At 43.7% G+C, this 13,409-nt stretch overlaps 1 protein-coding gene across 9 annotated transcripts in view; it reads right to left on the bottom strand.

Moving 5' to 3' along the window:
* The window catches only part of RAP1GDS1 (Rap1 GTPase-GDP dissociation stimulator 1), a 108,397-nt gene extending 101,914 nt beyond the window's left edge, over positions 1-6,483 (bottom strand). For 3 of the 9 annotated variants that reach the window (XM_078394605.1, XM_073001901.2, XM_078394607.1), the window contains exon 1: positions 5,632-5,770. Coding sequence is in view for 4 of the 9 variants with exons in the window: in XM_020802915.3 (XP_020658574.1) it covers positions 5,632-5,635 (4 nt within the window). In the remaining 5 variants the exon portion in view is untranslated. Of the gene's footprint in view, positions 1-5,631 lie in introns of all 9 variants that reach the window. The other 6 variants (XM_020802915.3, XM_078394603.1, XM_020802919.3 and 3 more) reach the window with 3 other exon arrangements.
* Positions 6,484-13,409: the final 6,926 nt, after the last annotated feature.

The raw sequence follows: 13,409 nt of genomic DNA, 5'->3' as shown, positions 1-13,409 counted from the left end.
ATTACACAAATAGCAATGGGTTCCACAACCCTGGCACAACCAGCAGACCGTCTTTTCCACCACCTGCTGCTTGGCTTGGTGGAGAATGCAGGATAGCTTTCTACATCATCCCAACCATGCTTCACTACCATAACACCCAGAACACACTGCTTCTGAGTGATTTCAGAAGCTATGGAGGGTCTTTGATTTAATGTAGGCCCAACGTTGGCTATAAAAATCATGATGAATCATATGACTTTCTCCATACAGAAAGAGCTTATTGTAATCTAAATACAGTGGACCCTCGACTTAGACGGCTCGACTTACAGACTTTTCGAGTTGCAGACTTCTCTGGCTGCAAAATTTAGGTTCGACTTGCAGCCGGAGAATCGACCTACAGACCAGAAAAAAACAAAATGGAACAAAAATGGAACAAAAACGGCCGGTTACGGGCTTAATCGGCATTGTAGGTCAATGGAGACTCGACCTACAGACTTTTCGACCTGCAGCCACTGTTCCAATGAGGATTAATTCTGTAAGTAGAGGGTTCACTGTACATGTTTCTTTCCAATCTTCATGGCCAGATGGTTTCTGCCTTCAATAATCCTGTGTTCATTGACACTTCCAAAGTATGAAAGTGCACACTTTCGAGAGAGAGAGGTAACGGTTTGGCTTGTCCATACAAGGATGCAGGTATAGCCAGGGTTGCTGTTCTAAAGAAAAAAAAAACAGGGCTTCCAAGATTTTCCAGCATTACAACACACTGAGAGATTGGGGGAGGGGAGAAAAGATTCAAAAATAACTTCCATTAGAATACACAATAGGGCTGATCAAGTTTGTTACTTCTCATCTCCATATACAGTGGTGCCTCACAAGATGAATGTAATTAGTTCCGCGGTTAATGTTGTCTTGCAAAAAGTTCGTCCTGCGAAACATGTTTTCCCATAGGAATGCTTTGAAATCTAATTAATGTGTTCCTATGGGCAAAAAAAGTCAGAACAAAGTCACATTTGGTTTAAAAAAGGTTTATTAAGTGCTCTTTAAAAACCATACATATTGTGCAGATGATTTCAAAAATTTCAGTCAAAAAACTAACTTTTAAAAAATCATAGAAAAATATTTAAAAATCAGCAAACATGAGGCAGGAACAAAAGACGGAAAACATTTGTCTTGCGAAGCATGGCCATAGGAACATTAGTCTTGCGAGTCATCAAGCCCATTGCCAAAACCATTCGTCTTGCGAGTTTTTCGTCCCGTGAGGCATTTGTCTTGCGAGGCACCACTGTATCAATGTTAATATTTGGAAACAAACTCTGTTGGAGAACTGTAGATTTTTCATTGGGTAACTACCAGACTGAATATTAAGGTGTAAAGATTAATCTGAATAAAATATACAGAAATCTATAGAATTTCATAAAACTGAGGCTCCAATCCAAAAACAGTTGGCCCCTATTTACAAAACTTTAGAAAAGAATATATTTTCTCATCAGAAAAAAATAGAAATTATAATCCTTAATCCATAATGAGATATTTGAGCCATAACCTATTTTAAATTAAAACTTTCACCACACCGAGCTCTCTCCTTTTAAAATTTTATTTTAAGAAAAGTATTTCAAAAAAAAAAATCCTATTTAAATTTAAAATATCTGATTGGTCCAGCTGAGACTGGTTTGGTTGTTGGCCTCTGGTTTCCAGTAGTCCTTTTTAAAAAAAGAAAAGAAAGAGTACTGGCATACTTATTATGCACTATATTCATTAAAACAATAATCTACCTTTCTTGCCAAACAGAGTCTCCAAGAAAATGCAGAAACAGAAAAAGAACAGAAGATGAACAGCAACACTATCAGCAATACTTAAGAAAGCAGGATCAGCATTATCAGCCGGATATCAGAAGCCACTAAAAGCCAAATGGAACAAAAATGATTTCACTGCACATTTAAATCTGAGCAAAGATGCAGCATATTCACAACATTTATTAAGAATTCACTTTCTCTCAAACCCCAAAGCCTGCCACAACAGTGAAGTATTATTCCTACTGAATCTACCTTCCATGAATTACCCATCTGTGATCTCCTGGCCTGGCACATCTGTAATAACTTTGGACACTTGTATTTTTCTTCAGCCCCCATTATTCCTGTCCATCAGTGAGAATTTCCATTGCGCTTCGACAACTTTGCAACCAATTTTTTTTTGCCTAAGACAGCAACACGGAATGGTAGGCCTAGGTTTTGGGGTTGGAAGCTGGTAGCCATGGAACCAGAAGGGCAAGGTGGGACCTGGTCTCCCGTTTTTTCTGTCTCACACCCAGCCTTCCTTCCACTTAGTCTTTAAAACGTACCATATATGACAAATATAATAACCTAATATCTGTAAATCTATCCTTCTCAGAAAAGGAATCAGGATCTTGGATACAGCAGTTAGGGAGATGTAAACTATGAAAGGCCGATACCTACTGCTCTATGCCAAACCTACTCCAAAACATCCTGTTGTTTAGCTATACATGAAGCTGCCTTATATTGATTCAGATCATTAGACCAGTGGTTCTTAACGTGGGCGATAATGCCCCCCAGGGGGCGATTTCATTTTTTCAGGGGGGCGGTAAAACGAAAAGGGGCGGCATGGGGGCGCTGGAGCAGAAGGGGGGCGGTAGGGGGGCGCTGGAGCAAGCCAAACCTGTGAAGATGGCTGCAGCCTTTTTACAGTGTGCATGAATATATATTTTCCTCCAATCTTAATTTAGTTTCAGAGTTTTCATCTTGAAATTTTTAGTTCCTGCATTGCAGTTTGTTTTTATGCCCTTTTTATATTTCTTTTTGCGTCTTAAAATTCACTTGCAACTAAATCAGTAAATGTTACTTTTGGGGGGCATTTCATTTTCTTGGAATTGAATTTTGTTTTCAGGGGTCATTGGATTTAAGTGTCTTAAATAAATAAATAAATAAATAAATAAATAAATAAATAAATAAATAAATAAATAAATAAATAAATAAATAAGATATCAGCGCGGGGAGGGGGGTGATGATAACTTCCTCAATGACTCAAGGGGGCGTTTCTTTCAAAAAGGTTAAGAACCACTGCATTAGACCACCTCATTCAGTACTGTCCTGATTTACAGTGGCTCTCCAGGGATTCCAGCAAAAGTTGTTTGTTACCTGGAGATGCCAGGGATTGAAGGTGGAACCTTTTGCATGCTAGCCTTGCACTCTACCACCAAGCTACACCTCCCTGTTTCCCCTTGGATCTATACTGAAATGAATCGCTTCCTTGAGCTTGCTGCTGTTGTCTTGGATTGTATCCCAGCCACTCCTCTTCCCTAGCATGACTGCCCTAGTATCCTGTTCATGATGACATCAAAGCTATCTCTGCAAGCCCGAACACTGACTGTTATCTCCACTGTCAAGGAGCTGTTTGAGACTGTCACAGAAACCACGATTAAGACAGACTTGCAAATAGCCTGGTAGTTTGCAGTGAGAAACAACTATTTCCAGGTATTACCAGGCAATATATATATTTTGTTTAAAACACAGAAAAGGCATACCTTACCTTTTCTCTCGTCTGAAGGAAGCAATTTCCCATTCTCCCAGAAATGGTCCACATAGATGAGTGTGGGTTAGGCCTCACTCTTTTAAACCTTCTCATGTTGTCAGATGGCACTGTTTTCTCTCCCTTTCAGAGAATTAATCATGCTTCCCTTCCACAGATGGAAATTAATAATTTATCTTAAACTCTGGTTTAGCTGGGAGAAGATTTTAGCCTGAAACTAAGCTAGGCCATCTTCTTTAGAGAGCCAGTGTGAGGTAGTGGATGGAGCTTCAGAATAGGACCCAAGAGACTTAGTTATAGAAATTTACTGATGAAATTCACTGGTAAAACCACTCTCTAAACATCTCACATAACTTGAAAGCTATGGTGGTGTTTCCATAAATCAGGTGTGGATTGATAGAACATAAAATGCACATCTTCTTTAACTCATCGAGCACCTATAAATCTTTTTCCCCCACCCTGGAATCCAAAGTAGCATTTCATAAAATCTCCCCCCACCCTAGCCATTGACTAAGTTTGTTTGTTTCAGCAAGTCGGCTAATGTGTTTCTTCTCAGACCCTTCCCAAAGAAAACACCTGAATGCCGAAATCCTGCTGGAATCCATCTCCAGGGATCTATAGCCAACACTGCCACCCGAGATGGATGTTTTGAACTGTAGCTCAATAATATCTGGACACCCTAATTTGGGAAGCACTGCAGGCCTAAAACATGATGTCTCAGCTAGCAAAGCAATCCAAGGCACTTTGATGCAATCAGCACTTTGGAGAGCCAGGCCTGAGAAAAGCTGAGCTAGTGAAGTTCACACGCAAGACCTTTGCAGGTTTTTCTGAAGATTTCTAAGGAAATTTTAATGATATCAACTCCATTTTGTTAAATGACAGCATAATTGCATGCTTACTCAGAAGGAAGTCTCTATAGGACTGCAGCCTGAAATTACAGCGTGCTTGTCTTGAAAGACATACATGGTGATTTAGAAGACACAGAAGAAAATGTCAACAAATTACATAAAGGACGATGCCATGGGCAGCCCATTGCCCAACCAGTGGCGACTACTGTGGGACACCTCCCATGCCACCCAGACCACAAAACTCTATGTATTAAAAGAGATACAAGACAACCTGACTTTATCATACTGATAAAACACACAAGGCAAAGCAACAACCTCTCCACAGTCAGAAAACAAACCAGCAAATATTAAGCTACACTAAGCCAAATTGTTTGAGGGACACTTTATTAAATTGATGTGTACCTTAGCCAAGCAGCATATGACGGATTCCCTGGGGGAAAAAATCACAAGACCCACAGCAACTACATGGCAACTAATTTTTGAGAAAGGTTTAAATTTCAACAGGGAGATGCCCTTAATTGTCAGGTATACAAGCAGGATTCGCAGCCCTAATATGGCCAGGAACTGAACTCAAGCAAGTGACACGTCAACCACCTCAAGTAACATGAAGGACTTCTGCTAAATACTGTATATACACAGTATTTATATACATCTTCTTTCTTTTCCTCATCAAATCTTGCTCCTTCCATCTCAGCCATTCCCGATTTTATTCATCATAGGATTTCCTCCACCACCGCGATCACAGCCAAGAAAGCCATAAGGTTAGAAGGCAGAGAGCAAGCCAGAGCATCTTCCAGCACGGAAAAAGCACATTGCACCCAGCTCAAGCTCCATCCCTCAAGGGTGGCGGCGGGAGGGAGGGAGGGAGTGTGCGGATAAGGAAGTTGCCTGAAGTCGGCTTCCTTCTCCTGCTTGCTGGACGTAAAGCTAGCGGGGGGGGGAGGGGGGCACCTCTTGAGAAAGCAGCAATGGGGAAAGGATTACAACGGGAGGTGGCGTGAAAGGGGGGAAAGCTGGGGACAGGGGGGGGCCGACTTCCTGGAACACCAGGGCCCGATTTCCCCTGCCCCCCCCTCTGGAAACCACTTCCTCGCCCAGGAGCCCCCTTTGGCTCTTCGCCCTTCAGTTCATCCAAGGGGGAGATGCGAGGGGCATGCTTCACCCAGCCCCGAAGTGTGGGGCGGAGGGGGGAGAGAGAGAGAAAGAGGAGAGGGCAAGGCAGGGCAGGGACGCGCCACCAAGGAGGTCTGAGCTGACTTACCCATGTTTCTGCCAGGAGAACGGCGAGGAGAGGAAGGCGCGTTTTCCTCCTCTTCCTCTCCCGGCTGCTGCTTTTTGCTGCTGGGTTGCTTTGCTCGCTCGCTCTCGCTCCTCGCTCTCCGCCTCCCCCGTGGCCGGGGAGGATGGGGCGGGGGAACAGGCGGAGCCCGAGGGCCGTTGCAGCTGCTTGCAGGGGAAAGCAGGCGGCGGCGGCGGCGGCGGCAGCAGGCTGAGAGGAAAAGGGAGGAGGGCGAGGAGCGCGCGGTGCGCCTTCCCGGCCGTGCCTGGGCGGGTGCGGGTGGATGTGCGGGTGGGCACGCGCGCGGAGGCCGGCCGGCGGGCGGGCTGCTGGGCGGGCGCGCCCCCGGGAGTGAAGGGAGGCGGCGGCGGCGGCGGCGGCCACGGGTTGCCTTCTGCCTGCCTTCTGCCTCGCAGCTGCGGAAAGAGGCCGAGCGTGTTCCGGGCGGTGTGGGGGAAGCGCCCGCCCTGTCAAGGCCCTTTCCTGGCGGTGAGGAGAGCGAGCTGGGTGCGCCTTGGTGCTCGCTCGCCTTCTCGGGCTCCTTGCCACTGTGCGTCGGCCGGGCGAGGAGTCGGTGCCTTTGCGTACCACCGACCGAGGCCCTCCTTGCTGAGGCACAAAGCCCGGCAATACCCAGCCAGCCCAGCCCAGCCCAGCAGGCGGAGGGAGGTGGCGAAGGTGGAGAGGCGGGCGGAGAGTCAGCAGAGAAGCGCCCCGCGGGTGCCGCGCGCGCCGCCAGGGCGAGCCGGATTTCCTTTTGAGTTCCCTCCACGCCGGCCCTTGTGGGGGGCCTCCTGGGAGGCTTACCTGACGGGCAGTGCCCAGAGGGCTCCCGCTACCGTTGTGGCATCACAAGGGGGTGCCGCCAAATTTGTGAAAAGAGGGGGGGCTGCCTTTGGAAGCGACGCTGGGTCTGCGCGCCCCGTGAAAAGGCTCTCCCCCCCTTGCTTCTAACAGGAACGGTGGCGCGCCGGTGCTGCGATCTCTGGTGGTGGTGATTCCTGCAAGAGCAACTACAACCCCATGCGCTTCGACCCCAATGAAGACGGTGTCCAAATGCCCCTTCCAAATTTAGTGATGTGGATATAGGCCCTTGCCAAAGAGGTGTATGGTTGCTCTTTTCCATAGAGCAAAAGGACTTCTTGACAGGGCCCAGGCCCTAAGAAAGGAATCTGCACATTGACACCAATAGCAGTGACTTAACCCTGAAGGGTTTCATGCTGAGGGTCCCCATGATTTCTTGTAAATGTATCTGTTTGAGTGTCATAATGGGTATTCTGACTTTGGATGTGGTACTCTGAAGAATAATACAGTACTGTGTTGCATCCAAACCAGAACCCAACTTTACCACTTAAGAAGTTCTTCCCCTTCTTACACTTTTTTCCCCATTTACTTTACCTCAAATGAACAGTTGTAACAATCTGTACTTTTCATTTTATGTCAAATGACCTACGTATACCAGATTTCTACATCTTACCTGTTTTTGGTCTGCTCATTTGCTTCCTCATGGGTCACGCTCTGGATCAAATAAATTGTTAGGATCCTGCAACAAATCTCACACTTTGACATACTGTATTTCTGTCTTTCTCATCATGTGGAGTCATGTCCACCTTGAGTGACCTTCAGAATATTCTATCATTATCAGTCCTGTTCAGATCTCGGAATCTCAAGGACGAGGCTATTGAATCAACCCATCTCATTTTTGGTCTCCCTTTTTTTCCTGCTCCTTTCAACTCTTCTTAGCATTATTATCAGAGCCTGGGTTAACATTTTCAGTTGCATGCCATGCAGTAGAACAAAAAAAAAATACATATATTGTATAATACATAACTTCAAAGCTGATTTTGTTGTTGTGTATTGTATACTTCATGTTAAATAAGCTGCTATGGGCCATCTGTATTCAGACTTGTGTGGCATGGATGTGATGTAGATGTGGCTATAACCAAATGAATGTATCAGGAATTCACATGTTAAGTAATATACAATGATCATAATCTTACTGGTGTTTGCATAAGGTCTGAATAACGTGGTGCAGCTAATTGTGTGCAATTGATGAGGTTTCAGGACATACTTCGACCATGTACTTGGTCATGTGTCCAACTGCAGAATCAGGTTGTGTCTGGCACCTCATCAATTAGTCTTAAATAGCTGTGGCAGATTGCACAAAACTTACATGAAAACCAAGAAGATTCTGGCCAAGGTTCCCTAAACATTAGCCTTGTGCCCATCATAGCTGTTAAATTCTGTATGTTACATGTAGAAGGTCTCAGAAACAGTCCCCAAAATCTCTAGTGAAAAGCAGTCCGAGTAGCAGAGCTGGAAGATACGTCTTTCTGATATCCCGGAAATCTGCTAGATAGAGCAGGACTTCTTCAACCTAGTAGGATGATGTGAGTTATAGTCAATGTGTGGGTTATAACCAATCTATGTAGAAAAGATTAAGCTGGAAAGGGCTGGAGCAAACAGCACTAAATTAGATAATTATGTAACTAAATGTAATATGTATAGTGAATCATTTTATGTGTCTACCAAATTTCCATAAACAATATGCTTAAAACAGTTTACTATGGAGCAAAACAGAAAAACAACATATCTGCCTACTGAAAAATAGCAAAACAGTCTCATAATGGCTAAATAAATTGTCCAGAAGAAGATAATTTAAGAAATGCATAGCAAACATCAGTAATGTAACAAAGAGAGAAATTACAGAACAGTTAATAGTTTCGTAATTAAGACAACTTCATACATATAGTAGTTTCAAACTAAGTGCTGAAGGTGTCTAAAAGTGCTCTTTCACTTTGTGTAAAGTCCACAGTGGATATGCAGCAGTTCTTGAGTAGAACTATTTCGACATGGGGGCGCTCACTACCTTGGTGCATGCGCTCATAATCTCAAGATTAGATCACTGTAACGCGCTCTACGTGGGGCTGCCTTTGAGGCTGACACGGAAACTTCAGGTGGTGCAGAATGTGGCGGCCAAGCTCCTTACAGGAGAGAGAAAATATCAACACATCTCTCCAACGCTGGCCGCATTGCATTGGCTGCCCATCTGTCTCCGTGTCAACTTCAAAGTTTTAATGCTTACTTATAAGGCCCTAAATGGTTTAGGACCTCGATATCTGGCGGAACGCCTCCTCCCACCAAGGTTTACCCGGATCACCCGCGCGAGTCAGGAGGTGAGGCTGAGGAGCCCGATGCCGAGAGAGGCCCGGAAGGAGAAGACACGAAACCGGGCCTTCTCAGCGGTGGCTCCTCGCCTCTGGAACAATCTCCCTCCAGTGATTCATGCGGCCCCCACGCTGGGCACCTTTAAAACCCAATTAAAAACATGGCTGTTTATTCAGGCCTTCCCTCCAGCCAACTCTTGATTTTTTCTTACTTTTTATTTTTACTGCTGTTCTTGTTTGATTATTATGTATTTGTCTATGTTTTATTATTTGATTTTATATTTGGAAGCCGCCTAGAGTGGTCTGGTGGGCCAGATAGGCGGGGTATAAATTAAATAAATAAATACATAAATAAATAGACCTCAATATACCTGCCTTTTGTTTTGAAGTTTTGTCTTCCTATTTTGAACCATTTCTTTGGTTGTATTGTTTTAATTCTTTTAAAAGTTCATAAGCTGCCTTAGGCATTATCTTTGTATGGAAAGGCAGGGTATAAATGTAATAAAGAAATAAATGTACAAATAAATCTATTTCATTTGCTTTTTCAACAAACAAACTTTAGTGTAGCTTATCTGCAACTATCTCATGTTAGCTCTTCTCATTCTTGTTCTTTTCCTAATGTAAGTTGGACATCATTGTAGCTATACTGATTTTGAATGCGGCAATTCTAATTGTGAGTGCAGTTACATGAGGAAAAAAGACCCGTTTTTGAATTGGATGTAGCATGTTTTGTATAGCTCATTGGTTTAGGTATCTGGTTGCAGAGCCAGAGGTTGGAAGTTCAACTCCCCACTGTGCATGGGGACAAGAGCTGGACTCGATGCAGTTCTGAGATGATGATGATATCAATTTTTAAAAAGGTGCCTGCATTATGCACATGAAAGCATGGAATATTTTTACAGGGAATCATGTTACAGTATTTTGGGCAGATGCAAGGCATTTTATTCTTCCACTAAGGGTTGTTTATTTTAACTAAGATTTCAATCGATTTATTTTGAATCATTTTGCCATGTGTGAACATCTCTGTCGGTGTAAATTGTGTCTGTGGGGTTTGCCACTCACTGGTGTGCCTTCCATGTTTCCTTCTCCATCTGTTTCTGTCTGTGTCCCCCTCTTTCACAAGCCTAGAAGTGCCCATGAAGTCAACATGACTGGTCAGTTTCCACCCCAGCTCCCTCCTTCCCAAGCCTAGTCAGTTTCAACCCCACTTCGAATTTTTTTCTGTTATTCTGTTCTAGCACTATTTAGATTGCAAGAAGTAAAAAGATTTTTAAAAAATAAAATAAAATAAAACTAACATCATGATAGGCAGCCAGAGTTTGGATGGGCAGGCTCAGGACATACCCTCAAGCCCGACAGCAGCAGCAACAATATATGGACCCACTAGCTGACAATTCTCCTTTTTCTGCCTTTGTAAAATTCCTTTGCATGACCTGCTCATTTGAGGTGGCTTGTTCATGATGAGCTTTGCTATTGTGAACAAGCTGAAGAGAAGGCTAAAAATAAATTTCTTAGGACGGAGAGCAAAAAGGTGAGATCGGAACCTTTGGATGTGTTCTTTCCCTACTAATAGCTGCTACATAAAGGCACTTGGGAATGGAAAATATCTCTCTCAGCCATGTTCATCAAACTGGATTTGGACATACTTTTAAAAGCTAAACAGAATCACTGTGAAAAGGAACTAAATCCTCACTTTCTTTAATGCAGCAATGGTAACCTGTATATACATGTACTAGAATTTGGAAATGTCATAATCTGGAACATACATCAGCACATACATTCCAACACAACATGATTGTAAGAATATTTGGTATTTATGCTATCAGAGTGCAATGGGTTAACGCTGAGCTTATGGCAGTTAAATGGGAGTAATTATTCTAGAAAGTTGTAAGGCAAAAATAGGAAATGTATGTTTGATGTATGAGGAAATCCCTTTGGAGATAGGAAAGTAGGGGGAAACTAACTTGCCAGACCCCTAGAACTCTTTCATGTATGGGAATATGATGGTAACTGTTATGACTGATGAGTAGCTACCTTCCTTTCATAAAGGGAAACCGCTTCCAAGAAAAAAGAGCCCTTTAAGAATGAAGAATTTTGTTGTCATCAAATGAGGAGAATTAGGAAAGAGAGAACAAGATACTCCATTTCACCTGAATATCATTCTGTTTATTCTCCCATTTCTTTCCTGCAGTGGCACTTTAAAAACACATTTTAAAACATAAATAACTTCACTTAAAGCGTAAGAAGAGCTGTGCTGATCATAAGACTGTTTTGTACAAGGCTGCATTCACTTTGTGGTTCATCAACCAAGCATTTATAGCAAGTCCAGCAGCCATCGAGCGATGCAACATGTCCTGCAACAGTAGGCATCCTTCTGTCTCGAGAGACTATGGTAATGTGCTCTGAATAGAGGACTTGCATGTATGTGGCTGAGAAGGCCAATTCGAGAGGGACAATCCCTTCCACACTGAAGACAAATACTGTACAATCTGTCCCCTGTCCAGCTCCCTGATTTTGCTGGTTTTGGGACTGCCTCTTTGCCTTGTCCTGCTGAACAAGGGTCTCTTCAAATTGGGAGAGGCCATGCTGCAACGCTTTCCTCCAGGCTGAACACTCAGATGTCAAGGTTTCCCATCTGTTGAGGTCCATTCCTAAGGCCTTCAGATCCCGCTTGCAGATATTCTTGTATCACAGCTGTGTTCTCCCTCTGAGATGGTTTCCCTGCACTAATTCTCCATACAGGAGATCTTTTGGAATCCGACTGACAAGCCATACAATCTCTTTTTCCACAATTTTACTCTGCTACATACCAGGGAGTGATCACTATCGCAATCAGCACCCTGATAACTATGTGTGATCGTAATACTAGGAAGGCTAGAGTGTCTAGTGAGGATCAAATCGAGCTGATGCCAATGCTTCAAATTTGGATGTCTCCAAGAGACTCTGTGTCAAAGCTTCATATTAAAGAACGTGTTGCTGACGCAAAGACCATAATAACTGCAAAACTAAGGCAAACGTTGGCTATTTTAGTTCATCTTCCTAATGCCAAAGCAGCCTAGACAAGTGGGCCAAGAATTGTGATCAGCACCAACTCTAGCATTAAAGTCTCCGAGAATAAACAACAGCTCTCTCTTGGGGATTTTTTAAATAGTAGCTGCTAGATCATAGTAGAATTTGTCTTTGACTTCTGCTGTAGATGATAGTGTTGGTCAATATGCAGTAATAGGGGTGACCAGTCCTGCTGATGAATGGAGCTGCAGAAACAGGATATTTTCACTCCCTGCAGTAGGTGGAACAAGGGATCTCGGCAGAGTATTTCTAACCGCAAAGTCAACACCATATTCCCTGTTCTCATTCAATGGTTTTCCCTGCCAGAAGAATGAGAATTTTTTTTCTTTGACAGATCCCGAGCCTGGCAATCTCATCTCTTCCAGGACAACAACGTCCCTCTGCAATCTACTCAGTTCCATGTTTATGACAGCTGTCTTGTGCATGTTGTCTATTTCCTGCAGGTCATCAGAAAAGCCAGAGGTCATTGTCTGAACATTTCAGGTGCCCAACTTTAGGCTAGAAGTTTTCTTATGATTGTTGCATGGTGCAGGGCTATCGATCTGCTTGCCGGCTTTCACCCTAAACCCCATGCACCCCATGAAGTTAACAGACTGTGGCAAGGCAGCACCTTACTGGCTGGGGGCTGCCCATCTTAAGGCAGGTGGTAGCTATCTAGTGAGGTGCAATGACCTCTCCCACTGTCAGAAGTAGCCCCTGGCGTCATGCTCTACTTCAATCGAGCAAAGATTTATAACCGGTAACTGCTACTTCCTGTGTTGTTTTTACTCTGTATGCAAAGCTGGAGTGTCTTCTCCAGAGCACAAAACCTGGATAAAATAATATGGAGGATAGGCTGTTACCCAAGCAGAAAATCCCCCCATCCACGTCACTGAAGTAGTTCAATGGAAAGGCAAGAGCCAATACAACTGGTTCCAGTGACGCCGCAGGAGTTGACAGAATGACACAAACTGCCTCCGGGACTCCGGCTCTGGATTTTGCCTTAAGGTTAACTCCTGAAGCCTAACCTCAACAAAATTAGACATTGTACTATTTAAATCAAGTATGGGCAGGATTTGGCCTTTCAGACTGCAACTCTCATCAGTGCTAGCTACTATAGCCAAGGGTGAGGAGTGTTGGATATTGTTGATTTATTCCTTTGCTCCCTACTGTGATTTTAATCTGGATTATAGCCTCAAACCTATTTGGGAAATTTGGAGGAAAAAGGAGTTTACAATGGAAATAGCAGTGTTGGATATCTGAATTAAGGGAATAGCTAGTATGGTTGAAGCCACATGGTGCAGTGCTTAAACTGCAGTACTGCGTTCAAGCTTCTGCTCACAGTTTGATTTCGATCCTGACAGGTTCAGTTAGACAGCTCAAAGTTGATTCAGTCTCCCATCTTTCTGAGATCTGTAAAATTAGTGCCCAGTTCACTGGAGGCAAAGTTTTTCTTGTCTAATTATGTTGTAAACTGCCCAGAGAATGCTCTAGCACTGTGGAGTGTTACAGAAGTCAAAGGGTTCTGTGAGAATTACAGCCACA

Source organism: Pogona vitticeps, chromosome 5 (assembly GCF_051106095.1).
Source record: "Pogona vitticeps strain Pit_001003342236 chromosome 5, PviZW2.1, whole genome shotgun sequence".
Lineage (NCBI taxonomy): Eukaryota > Metazoa > Chordata > Lepidosauria > Squamata > Agamidae > Pogona > Pogona vitticeps.
The sequence above is the reverse complement of the archived record's forward strand: the minus strand, read 5'-3'. Positions and strand labels throughout refer to the sequence as shown.